This window comes from Plasmodium gaboni, chromosome 1 (assembly GCF_001602025.1).
Source record: "Plasmodium gaboni strain SY75 chromosome 1, whole genome shotgun sequence".
NCBI lineage: Eukaryota > Apicomplexa > Aconoidasida > Haemosporida > Plasmodiidae > Plasmodium > Plasmodium gaboni.
The window spans coordinates 205,937-220,404 of NC_031481.1; the positions used below are offsets into that span (position 1 = coordinate 205,937).

Sequence of the window (14,468 nt, forward strand, 5' to 3'; positions counted from 1 at the left end):
CTTTTTCTTATTTTTACCCTTTGTATTAAAATCGTGAATTGTATTAAAATCGTGAATATATATATATATATATGATTATACTCTTGTAATGCTTACATATACATATATTCATGTATATATATATTTTTTTTTTTTTTTTTTCTTATTTTTACCCTTTGTATTAAAATCGTGAACCCATACTAAATAAAGAAAAAATAAAAAAGATAGAACAACGGAGACAATGCTAATAAGTAACAGAAAAAGAAGAAAAACGTACATATACAACGACAAATATCAATATGTCAATAAAAAAATAAAAGACAAATTTATATTTATGTGCTTAATAGGAGTTGGAGGGTTTTCATGTGTATATAAAATAAAGAAGAAAGAAAGAAAAAAAAAATATATACATCATGATCAGAATGAAAGAAACAAAAAATATGTACATCATGATCAGAATGAAAGAAAAAAAAAATATATACATCATGATCAGAATGAAAGAAACAAAAAATATATACATCATTATCAGAATGAAAGAAAAAAAATATATATACATCATGATCAGAAAGAAAATGGTAACAATAAATTTTATGCTTTAAAGAAAATAAAATTTTATGCTAATCCAAAAAATTTAAAAGAACAAATATTATTAAATTTAAGAGAAATAAAATATTTAAACCTCTTGAAGAAATATAAAAATATTGTATATCTACATGAATACTGGATAGAAATGCATAAACCTTTTTACAAAGAAAAAAAAAAAATTAAAGTGAATAAAAAAAAGAAGAAAATAAAGAAACAAAAGATATCCTTATTTAAAGATACTATCAAAATTATTAAGAAGAAAAAAAAAGACAAGTTAAAAAAAAAAAAAAAAATCGAATTTTTTTTTAAAAATATTCAATATTCTAGTGATACAGATGATATCAAAATTATTTTTGAAGATGCTGATCCACAAAAAATAAAAAATAATAATAACATAAAAGATATAAAACAAAAAATGGAAAAAGTTTATAAGAACAATAATAAAAAGAATGACAAGAATTGTGTGAATAATAATAAAAAAAAATACAACGTTGTTATCAATAAAGGTATAGAAAAAAAATATATAATAAATAAAATAAAAATCAATGCTAAGAAAAAGATATATATATATAGACATATATATAAAAATATGTATGCTCTTTTTAATATAAAAAAAAATTCCTATTATAGATATAATAATGAAAACTTTAAATTATTAAAAAAAAATAATCTTTTTATAAATAAAAATCAAAGTAACATTTATCATTCTTGTTATTATTATTCATCTTATGCAACAACAAATAAATTTAAATCCTTAAAGGAAAAACAATTTACATATATAAGTTCCTTCTCTTCTCAAATATGTTGTAGCACCATTAGAAGAAAAACTTTCTCTTACAATCAAAATGAGAATTATCAGGAAAGAAAAGAATTAAATAAATATTATAATTACAACTCTTCAAAATGTTTAGATAAACATATATTAAATAAACCATCCATGCTTTATCAAAACAAAAATAAACATAACAACAACAACAAAAAAAAAAAGGATAACAATATTGTATTAAATACATTACAAACATTTTATGATGATTCAAATGTATATAACTTGGAAAATGTGGATGCCAAAGAAACAAAACAATATAATAAATATAATAATATAGAAAGTATAGAAGAAATGAAAAATAAAAATAATAAACAAATATATTTTATATATAATAATATATATACTATTCAAAATATAAAATATACATCATACACATCAGATATATCTACTATAGATCATATTAATATACGCAATTCTTTTAGCCTATCAAATATTTTTTCTTGTAAAACACAAAATAAAGATAATAATATCTTCTGTCAAAGACACACCAAATTTATTAACCGACTATCAAAGAATAAGAAAAATAAATTATCACAAAAAAAATATTATATCAATAAAAATAAAAAAAAAAATAATAATAAACTCAAGAAAATAAAAATCAGGAAAATGTTTCAGATGAAAAAAAAAAAAAAAAAAAAAATTCTCAAAAATGTAAACATAAGAAGAAATAAAAATATGTACATGTATTTATCTTATATAAAATTTATGATTAGACATAACTTATGTAACAAGATACATAAGGAATTTAAACAACTTAGAAATAATGTAGTTAGACAAATAATTCTTCATATATTTAATTATAAGACATATCCAATGAACCATATAATTAAATATACATGTAATTTTTATAAAAAGGAGATATTTTTATCTACTTGTAAAAAGCGAATTTTTTTTTTTATAATATATTGTTTTCATAAAAGTGATTATGTTTATTCAAGATTGTATGGACAAGAAATTAAAAAAAAAAAAAAAACTAAAAAAATTCAAAGAATAAGAAATATACAGGTTCAAAATGTAAGGGCTTATAAATATCGACCATTCATAAATAACAAAGAATATTCAACAGATTCAAAACAAATCATATATTTTTTATTAAATATAACTTTGAAAAATTATATAGATTATATATTAAGGAAAAGGCATTTTTTATGTTCTCATTATCATCTTTTAATTCAAAAAAAATGGTTTATTTATAATACCACAAATGTTTTATCATATTATTATTTGAATCAAAGAATGGATAATAATAACCTCATGTTTAATAATAATTTTATTCTTACTAATTATATGGATAGATATACAAATTTTTTCAAAAAAAAACTATGTAATGATAAAATTATTTCTTATGACATGAATCAGAATTTACCAAATAAATATCTTTCACTTAAAGGTGATAAAAAAATCAATATAACAACAACTTATTTATATATGAAAATAAGGAAGATATTAAATAAATATTCTAAAAGAAATGAAGATAAAAAAAATATATCAAAAAACAAATATTCTTACAACAATAGAAGTTTTGCTTTATTATCATATATAAAAAAGAAACATAAACATAATAAGATATATAACCACATTAAAGAAAAGAATCGATATAATAAAAAGACAAAATATAAATTTAACCTATATATAAGAATGGAATATTGTAAAAACACACTAGAAAATTATATTAACACAAGGGAACATATTAATATTAATAGAAATTACGAAATAATACAAATGATCATATTAGGTTTATATTATATTCACAATAATAACATTATGCATAGAGATTTGAAACCTTCCAATATTTTCATATCCAATAACAATATTGTTAAAATAGGGGACTTTGGGTTAGCATCCTATGATTATACTTATCTAAAAAATAATATAAGAAAAAAGAGAAAAAGAAAATCCAATAACTTGTCATATGAATATGATATACCAAAAATTAATATATTAAATTTGAAAAAAAAAAAAAATACAACCCCCTTCAATATAACTAGTAATAATAATAATAATAATAATAAAAATAATATTATAGGGGAAAAAAAAGAAATTTTATTTAAAAATTGCTGTAATAAAAATAATATACACACAAAGGAAATAAACAGTAATTCCTCATTTCAATACTTTAAAAAAAAAAAAAAAAATTTTCATTATCATCATACTTTAGGAATAGGAACTAAAATATATGCAGCTCCAGAACAATTATTAGGAAATAAATATACAAAAGCAGTTGATATGTTTTCTCTTGGATTAATTATAGTTGATTTATTTACTATAACAAAAACTTACATGGAAAGAATGAAAATTTTATGTAATGCTAGACATCGAATTTTACCTGACTTGTTAATAAAAAAATATCCACAGGTAGCCAAATTGTGTAAAAATTTATTATCGCTAGATTATCAATTAAGATGGACCTCCGAAGAGTTATATAAGAAGAAAAAATATATATATTGAAAATACTAGGTGTGAAATATATAAACTTTAAAAGGATATATATATATATATATATATAATAATATTTACATTATTGTTATATATAAATAACAGTATGGAATTAATAAAATAATCCTTATAAAAATATATATATATATATATATATATATATATTTATATATATATGTATATAATTTATATAAAATTTTTTCATGCAAATTAAAATTTTTTTTTTTGTATATTTAAAGGGAATAATAATAATATATGCACACGAATACAAATAAAATATATATTTCATATAAAGAAGAAAAGGACCAGTAATTATATAAAATATAATGCGATCAAATTATGGTGCATTTTATTATTATACGTAAATTTATCTTTAAGGGCAGTTTTCTATGATTTTAATCATATATATGAGGAATATACGCAGAAAAAAAAAAAAAAAATAAATATATAAATAAATAAAATAAAAAAAAAAAAATAATAAATATTATTATTATTATTATTATTTTGGGGAATATAACTATTATCAGTGGATATTTCTTCTTTCTTTTTAAGATGACAAAATTTTATGTGCCAAAAAAAAAAAAAAAAAAAAAAATTATTTATGAGATATTCCCCCAATAATGAGAATAAATATATGCTTACATAATTTTTTTTTTTTGTTTTTTTTTTGTTTTTTTTTTTTGTTTTTTTTTTTAAATACAACTGAATGTTTCCAACAAGAGGAAAAGTTAAAAAAATTGAAGAAATTATTAAATAAGAAGATTAAATTTGATATTAATGAAAAACATAAAAATGGTTATAAAAGCACAAGATATTCATTTATATATATCCATGAATTAACTTTGACTGATTATGTAGATTATGTGTTAAATAAATCAGCAGATTATGATTGTGTTTTATTTTATATAAATGTAGAAAGTAATAATAATATTTCCAAGTTGGATAGAAAAACTCTTATTTTATTAGAAATATTTAACGAAGTAGCACGACAAATCATATTTAATAATTTTGTTTTATATAATGAATATGAAGATGTATTATTAAATAAAGAAATAAAAAACCAAGATATAGAAACAGTACATATAAATAATACAAAGGATGATAATAATATGTATGAAACTAAAGATGCTAATGATAAATATGGAAAAAATAATGTTTCATTATTAAAGCCTCTTTTCTTTTTTTATATAAATTTTAATAAATCACATATGAATCCTATAAAACATGTACATATGATATATAATTTGCCAGAATTTGTTTATATAAATAATAATACTTTTTCTAATGTAGATTACCAATTAATTATAGATAGCAAATATATGTTAGAGTATTATATAAAAGCTATAAAAAAAATTGATTATAACCATACAGAGATAAATAATAAAATGATTGAAACATATTTTAAAGAATTTATATATTTACACAATAAAGACAATATGAATAAAATTCAAGAAAAGAATCAAAAAGAAAAGGAAAAGGAAAAAATATTTATAACATTATTAATTATTTTTCTATTTCTATTTTTATACATATTTGTATTAATATTACAGAAATATAATTTCCTAATTTTTTTATGTTCTTATTTATTATACTTTATTTGTTTAAGTGGATTATTTCATTGCTTAATTAATAAATCAGAATTATATAATACAAGTAAAAATTTAGATTCTTTTTTCCATAAATATATATATCGTTCAACTAATTCACAATATATATGTGAAGGATTTATATTTTCATTCCTCATTCTGTTTATCACATTATTGTTTTTTATATTATTAAAATTTTCAAGTAATATAAAAGAGGATACATTTCTATTATTACATAAAAGTAAAAAAATAAATATACTTTCTTTGTGTATTTTATGTGTCATATTTATGTCTTTAAAATTCATACACGACATTAATTTATATAAAATTTATTTCTCCACTTATTATTTTTTCCCTCCCCTCAAATTTTTTAGAAAGTGATAATTTTTTTTTTTTTTTGAACCTTATCATATATATATATATATATATATCACACTTTGTAACTATACTGTGATATGTAATTGTGATTCATGTTACTAGAAAGAATGTTATATAAAAAATATATAAATACATGTATTGTTTTATATATATATATTTTTTTTTTGGTATTATTTTAAATCACTACACCTCCTACCCCTTTTTCATTCCACAATGTAAAAACATAAAATATAAAAATAAAAAAATAAAAAATATATGCAAAAAATAATCTTTATGTGTATATTACAAGTTAATATGTTATTATTATATATATAAATTTATTAAGAATAAAATCTTTTAAATGTTTAAAAAAAAAAAAAAAAATACATATCTTTTAATTTTTTATTTTAAATTATGTAATGTAAGGTTGTAAGCAAATTAAAAGATGTGAATAGTCATATAAAAAAATAAAAAATAAATAGATAAATATTTAATATGTAAATATAAATATATACATATATTTATATATATTATTTCCCAACATATATATATCTATCCATCGAGTTGTATAATAAATAAAAAAAAAAAAAAAAAAAAAAATTAAGGTATACCTGAATAGTATAGTTATATGTATATATTATATTATATTTATTTTTTATTTTTTTTTTCAGCCCACCCCCTCTCTATATAAAAAAAAAAAAATATAATAAAACATGAAATAATAATATTTTATTATATATATATATATATATATATATATATATATATATATATATATATTTATATTTATATATTTGTATAAGGGCATATTATTTTTTTTTTTTCCTTATTCCTTTATGAAAATTTTGTACTTATTAAATTTATTTTGCCAATATGAAAAGTACACATAACAATTTGAATGATGAAGAAAAACTTATGAATCATAATGAGAAGAGTAATAAAAATTTTAATGGAGAATTATTAAGTGGATATATAAAAAATACAAGTAATGATATGAACAGAGGTGATGTATATCCTTCTAATGATAAAAACACAAGGATAGTGTCAATAAAAAATGTATATAATAATATGTATAAAACTAGTGATAGCTTATTTTGTAAGCAAGAAAATGAAGAAGATCAAATGGAAAATCGCATAATAAGAAATGATAGAAGAGATATAGAAAATAAAGGTAATATATATATAAATAATAATAATATTAATGATGGTGTTATAATAAATGAAAATAAATCTTATGATAATCGTTCATCCATCTTAAATGACAACAACAATAATAATAATAATAATCATCATCATAATAATAATCATAATAATAATAATAATAATAATTCCAATTGCACATATAGTGTGCATAATATAAATTTAAATGAAGAAAAAAATGAAAAAATATATTATTCCAATAATAAGGAGGGCATCCAAAAGAGTAACGAAAAAAATGTATCATCAAAAAAAGAAGAAAAATGTTATACAAATAATTTTTCTCATACAGATTCAAAAAATTCCGTTGTAAGAAATAATGTAACGGATCCGTTTAAAAAAATGTCGAATAATTCAACTATTAAAGAAAATAAGAACTATATCACTAATTCAATTGTAGAAGAAAGAAATAGAGAACATCGATATAATATAATAAATGAACAAGAACATGTGAAATTATTTAAAAATATGAATTTAGAAGAAATAAAAAATATTCTTAGTAATAATGACCCTAGTACTTTAAAAATATTATTATGTACCGATAATCATTTAGGATATAAAGAAAATAATTCTATACAAAAAAAAGATAGCTTTAATTCTTTTGAAGAAATTTTATTTATAGCCAAAAAATTAAATGTTGATATGATATTAAACAGTGGGGATCTATTTCATAAAAATAAAGTTTCTGAATATACATTGTTTAAATCGATGTATATTATAAGAAAATATTGTCACATAAATGAAAATGATAAAGAAATACAAAAAAATGACACTGTAAGTAATAATGTAAATTGTAATGATATAAATAATGATGATAAATCTGTCAAAAAAGGAAATGAAGAATTAGACCAATTAGACCAATTAGACCAATTAGACCAATTAGAAGAAGAAGAAGAAGAAGTTTGTAATATGTATAATGTGCAAGTCAAAGAAATAAAAAATTATAAATATGAATATTATAAAAATGATCATACTGTTGATAGAAATAATAATGTGGTAAACACAAATAATAACTTTGATGATACAATTAGTCGTTTGAGTTCCATACCTATTGTCAAAAATAATAATGGTGATTTATATAAAGATGGCACAAATAATATCAATAACATAAAATCATTACAAAAAAAGAATGAAATGAATAATTGTGATCATTCTGGTGATTTAAATATTGAACAGAATGATGATAGTAATACAAATTTCTATGAAAAAGAAGAAGATTATGATGATGATAATATAATTTTAAATATGCTAAAGAAGAATAAAGGGAAAACAATGAAAACAAATAAAAAAAAAAGACAAATTAATAATATATTTGATAGTGATAATGATGATATAATGATTAATCAACACCATCACCATCATAATAATGATGCAGATGATTTAGATAATGTAGATGATTTAGATAATGTAGATGATAATTATAGTGATGAAATACAATTTGAAGAAGAACAAATAAAATATTACAACGAATTAAAAGAAAATAATAAAGAATTTTTTAATAAACTAAAAATCTGTTCAGTAAACGAAAAGTTTAAAAAGCTAATACCATTTTATACAATTCATGGTAATCATGATTATCCATATAGTTATGAATATATATCACCATTAGATATATTAAATATATCTAATTTAATAAATTATATAGGTAAAAATAATTTAAATAATATTATTGTGAAACCTATTCTTTTAAATAAATATAAAAGTAAAATATCTATCTATCCAATCGGTTGGTTAAAAGATGAACGATTATATAGATCTTTTGAAAATAATGAAGTGAAATTTATTTTACCTTCAGATTATAAAAATAGAATAAATATTTTAGTATTACATCAAAATAGATATATTAGAAGTGCATATGGAAATAATACAAAAAATTTTATAAAAGAATCTTTTATACCTAAATTTATTGATCTAGTTATTTGGGGACATGAACATTTTTCTAAGCCTTTTTTAGAAGAAAGTATTTTTAATTCTTTTTATAATTTACAACTAGGATCATCAGTTAGAACATCTATATGTCCAAATGAATATGGAGATAAATTTATTGGTTTATTAGAAATAAAAAATCAAAGATTTAGATTCATAAAAATTAATTTAGAAACAGTAAGACCTTTTGAAATGAAAGAAATCAAACTTGCTGATTATGAATTAAATTTTAATTTAGAATCTGTTCTAAAAGAATTTTTACATGAACAAACGCATGCAATTTTAGATAAAATAAAAAATAATTTTTTGGAGGAAATTAAAAAATATTATCTATTCAAAATATTATTTCATACTAAAAATAAATTACAAACATATACAACAAATAAAGAATGTCAAGATGAATATAATAATGTAGATCTATTTACAAAAAAAATCAATGAATATTTAAATGATGCAAATGACGCAAATCAATATAAATCCCTTATTTCTATATCTAAAGAAGATGTAAATAATTTTTATAATAATTTAAAAAATGAAGATTTCTATTCAAGTACATTTATATATTTTGCTTTTTCTGATACATATGACACATTCGATTTATTAAAAATAAAAAAAGATGTATATGAAAAACCATTATTAAAAATTAAAGTAGAATATGATGATGTCAATATAATTAACACGCAATTATTTGGTTCTCTTTTTATAAACATCATAGCTAATCCATCAGAATTTTTATCTTTTTATAGGAAAAAAATAAGACAAAAGGATATATATAATGATAATAATAATAATAAAAGTAATAACAATAATAATAATAATAATATTGGGAAGAAAAACAATAACGATGATACATATAATGATAATAATAATTTTAATAATAATAATAATAATAGGTCTGACGAAGACGGAGATAAAGATTTACATAATATGGAATATATAAATGAATATAATAAAGTATTCGATATATTATTTGATTATTGTGATATAAAAAATAAATTATCAATATTAAATGAATATGTTATTATGGATACAATACAAAATTTTATATTAAATACAAATTCATCCTTTAATTCGAATACAAATGTAACTTCTGATTTTACATCTATTAATTCAATGGTAGATAAATGTTTTAAAAATAAAGTAGAATCTATTGAAAAGAAGCTCGGAGACATGTCTGCTGAAAATATAACGGATGCATATCTGACAGATATATTAACAAAAATTAACAACAGCTCATAATAAAATATATATATATATATATATATATATATTTATATATATATATATTTGTGTGTGTGTGTGTTTGGAATGTTGTGTGAAAAAATAAAATAAGTATATACATACATACATAAATACATACATATCTATTTAGCTGTTCTTTTATATATATATATATATATATATAACAAATTGTTAATGTTGATAAATAGAAAAAAAAAAAAAAAAAAAAAAATTAAATAAATAGTATATTTATTTAATAATATACCATCATTTACATAACACATATTTAGACATTAAAAAATAAAAAAGGTGATCCTTTTGAAGTATCATTAATTATATATATATATATATATATATAATATATTATATTATATTATTATCTTATTAGGTATAACTCATTTTTTATTTTATCGAAGTAATCAATTTTTACATGTACATCATTTCCAACATGCAAATTTCGCATGTCCTCATTTTTATCATACATTAATTTACCAATAATTTTAGGAGCTAGATATAACAAAGCATAGTTTTGTTTTATATGAATAACTTTAGAGTTTATATATATATTGTTATTTTTAAAAGATGACAAGAATTCTTCATATGTATATTTTTTAATATCTACATGTATTTTTTGATGTATTTTTTCTATATTTTTTATTTGTACTTTTATTATATTATTAATATTTAAAATATTATAAATATATTTATTCATCATATAATTATTAAAATATTCGGACGTATTTAAATAAGCCTTCCTATCACATAAAATATCTAGTTTTATTTTTTTACTATTAATACTTAAGATCCTACCATAATATATATCATCAATGTTGTATTTTTTATAAGGATATGTAAACTCAGGGATCTGTTTATATATTACGTTGTTCTTTCTTTGGAAATTATATTTTTTTGGATATATCTCTCCTTCTTTTTTATTTATAGATTCATAAAAATATTCTGATTTTTTAATATTTCTCATGTTACTACTTTGTTGTGGATTAACATTTATTTTGTTGTTACTACTTTGTGGTGGATTAACATTTATTTTGTTGTTACTACTTTGTGGTGGATTAACATTTATTTTGTTGTTACTACTTTGTTGTGGATTAACATTTTTTATGTTGTTACTACTTTGTTGTGGATTAACATTTATTTTGTTGTTACTACTTTGTGGTGGATTAACATTTATTTTGTTGTTACTACTTTGTGGTGGCTTCGCATCTCTCATGTTCATAACATTCCTTGATTGGTTAACATTCGATATTTGCATGACGTCCCTTTTAATATTTTGACTGTGCCATTTTTTTTTTTTTTTATTATTATCGCAAGAGGTATTTATGAATAAATTATTTTTTCCATTTATATTAATTGAATACGATAAATGTATAATAAAAAAAAACAAAAACAAAAAAAGCATACCAAAAAAAAATATAATATATAAAAATATAAAAATGAAATGATATAATATTAATAGAATTAATAATAGAAAAACAAAACAGGATAAGAAATAAAAAGCAGCATAGAAATATTGAAAGTTTTGTGAAATCCTAATTGTAATATATAAATAAATATATACATATATTATATATATATATATATATATATATATATATTATATATTATTAATGTTTATTATTATTTTACATATCTATAATATATTTTTATAAATAAATAAAAAAATAAAAATATATGTATATATTATATAATACTTTATATATGTACACTTAATATATAAACATTTCCTGCATTGTTTGTGTTCACATAATAAAAGCAATAAATTGCCTACTTTAATAAAAAAATAAATAAAAAAAAAATAAAACAATACAATACAAAATAATAATAAATAAATATATTATATATATATATATTACATATATTGTTTTATTTTTTTTTATTTTTTTTTATTTTATTTTATTTTATTTTATTATTTTATTTTTTTTATGTATATTTCTTCTTTACTATATAGAAGAATAAATAATGAACTCCTTTATAACCTTACAACATTAATGTGTAAATCTTTTTTTCAAAAAAATAAAAATAAGATAAATGGAAATGCATATTACGATTCTAATAATAATAAATATATATGATGATAATTAAGATGAAAAATTGTCCCACTTATATAAAAATATAAATATATATATATATATATATATATATATATATATATTTATATATATTTATTTATATTTATTTATATATTTGTTGTACTATAATTGTTACGTCATATATTTCTTAATATATGGTTTGAAAAATTAAATTTATAAAATTCTTGTTCTTTTTAAAAAGTTATTTCATAAAATAAACATACATATATATATAATATATATATATAATATATATATATAATATATATATATAATATATATATAACATTGGTATTAGTAAATAATATATATTTTACTAATCAATAATAAAAAAAAAAAAAAAAAATACATATATATATATAATATAACAAAAAAAGGATATAAAAAGAAAGTCATTGAATAGCACATTTTTAATCCATTCTTGCTTTAAGCTTTTTCTTGATAATTTTTTCAGGAGTTCTACAAAAATAAAAATATACACATATATAAACAAACAAATATATCATATATATATATATATATATATATATATTTATTTTTTTTTTTTTTTTTTTTAATAAAAAACTTACAAAACTAAAACTTCGGCTCCCCATCCTGAGATACAGTCTCTATCTAAAGCACTCAACAAACACTGGGAGATTGTTTCAAAAAGTCCATTTTCATCCTAAAAAATAAAATAAAATAAATATAAATATAAAAAGATATATATATATATATATACATATATAATATATATATCTTTTTATATTTATTTAATTTTTTACCTGATCCTTGACATATAACGATTCACACATTCCAAAAAGTTGTTCAGATGTCACCCCATTCACAACAAAATCATTGGTTTCACATTTGGCTCCAATTAAATCATATGCTGTGAGATAAGGTTCATAGTTCACTTTCTTTTCTCCTTCTTCATCTATATAATGTTTAAGTTTAAATCCAACAACTATAGGATTAACAAAATAAGGAGAAAATCTATTAGAATATAATATGCTTGATAACATATTTGCAAAACATTCAACATCCATTTCTGCTTCTTGCCTAATTTCATATAAATTAACACGATATCTTAATATTTCATATAATGTTTGTATGTCTGTAGCTAATCCACTTAATCCTACATATACATTATTATTCATCTTGAAAATTTTACTAAATTTTGTGCTAATTGTTGTAAATGTATTAGCTCCTAATCTCAAATCACATGCTATGGCAACACATTTCGATCCGCTCATACCTAAAACACAGCCTCCATTATAATTATATATAGAACCCTAAAATTAAAAAGGAAAATAAATATAAAAATATATATATATATTAAAAAAATAAATATATATTAATATATATTTTTTTTGTTAGTAGATTATATATATTCATATGTTATAATTATTCTTGGTATTTATTATTCACAATAATGCATATTAATAATTAAAAAAAAAAAAAAAAAAAAAAAAAAAAAAAAAAAAAAAAGCCCTATTGTTCCTTATATATATATATATATAATATTTTATATGTATATATTTGTTACCATTATGTTTTATTTTGTTATATATTGTTTGTTTTATTTTATTTCAAGGGTGAAATTATATTTATACTTTCTTTTGTAAAGAAACTGGAATATTATTTTATTTTCACTCCAAATTGACAATAATAAATGGAAATCATAAAAAGTATTATTTTATTATTATATTATTATATTATTATATTTCTTTTTACATATATATATAATATATTTATATATTTATTTATATATTAATTTATTTTATCTTTTCGTAATAAAATAGAACGAAATAATTGTAATGATATAACTTTATAAATTTAAAAAAAAAAAAAAAAAAAAAATTTACATAAAAATAAATATGTATATTTATATATTTGTTTTTATAACAAAATATTATTATCACATAAAAAATATAATATATATAATATATTATATATGTATATAATTTTATTTATTGTATAAATAATAATAAAAAAAACATAAAATTTTTTATTTTATTTTTTATATATAATAGTATGTATACATTTTTTAAATATTTTTAAGCATACACATATAAAATACATATATATTAAATATTTATTTTATGTATATATTTATGTAACAATTTAATGCATCATATGTAATAATATATTATATATATATAAATATATATTTTTTTTGCTTTTTTTTTTTTTAAGGTATTTATTAAATTGTTCTTCTTCTTTTCTTAATCATAACATAAAAAAGGTCTTCAAAGGTCAATAATTTCTTTATTATTTTATTTTTTT

The 14,468-nt window shown here is 18.0% G+C and overlaps 5 protein-coding genes across 5 annotated transcripts; 3 read left to right on the forward strand and 2 right to left on the reverse strand.

The window, feature by feature from the left end:
- Window positions 1-220: 220 nt before the first annotated feature.
- PGSY75_0107600 (putative serine/threonine protein kinase) lies at window positions 221-3,838 on the forward strand (the record flags this gene model as incomplete). Its single annotated transcript, XM_018783631.1, has 1 exon — window positions 221-3,838. The coding sequence occupies one exon, from the start codon at window positions 221-223 to the stop codon at window positions 3,836-3,838; it is 3,618 nt and encodes a 1,205-aa protein (XP_018643915.1).
- Window positions 3,839-4,446: 608 nt separating this feature from the next.
- PGSY75_0107700 (putative membrane protein) lies at window positions 4,447-5,793 on the forward strand (the record flags this gene model as incomplete). The annotated part of the gene is made up of 1 exon (XM_018783632.1): window positions 4,447-5,793. The coding sequence occupies one exon, from the start codon at window positions 4,447-4,449 to the stop codon at window positions 5,791-5,793; it is 1,347 nt and encodes a 448-aa protein (XP_018643916.1).
- An 849-nt stretch (window positions 5,794-6,642) lies between these two features.
- Window positions 6,643-10,131, forward strand: PGSY75_0107800 (putative double-strand break repair protein MRE11; the record flags this gene model as incomplete). Its single annotated transcript, XM_018783633.1, has 1 exon — window positions 6,643-10,131. One exon carries the CDS (start codon window positions 6,643-6,645, stop codon window positions 10,129-10,131), a length of 3,489 nt encoding a protein of 1,162 aa, XP_018643917.1.
- A 358-nt stretch (window positions 10,132-10,489) lies between these two features.
- On the reverse strand, window positions 10,490-11,530 carry PGSY75_0107900 (hypothetical protein; the record flags this gene model as incomplete). The annotated part of the gene is made up of 1 exon (XM_018783634.1): window positions 10,490-11,530. The coding sequence occupies one exon, from the start codon at window positions 11,528-11,530 to the stop codon at window positions 10,490-10,492; it is 1,041 nt and encodes a 346-aa protein (XP_018643918.1).
- Window positions 11,531-12,610: 1,080 nt separating this feature from the next.
- PGSY75_0108000 (putative proteasome subunit beta type-3) lies at window positions 12,611-13,731 on the reverse strand (the record flags this gene model as incomplete). The annotated part of the gene is made up of 4 exons (XM_018783635.1): window positions 12,611-12,659; window positions 12,770-12,864; window positions 12,965-13,474; window positions 13,729-13,731. The coding sequence occupies 4 exons, from the start codon at window positions 13,729-13,731 to the stop codon at window positions 12,611-12,613; spliced, it is 657 nt and encodes a 218-aa protein (XP_018643919.1).
- Window positions 13,732-14,468: the final 737 nt, after the last annotated feature.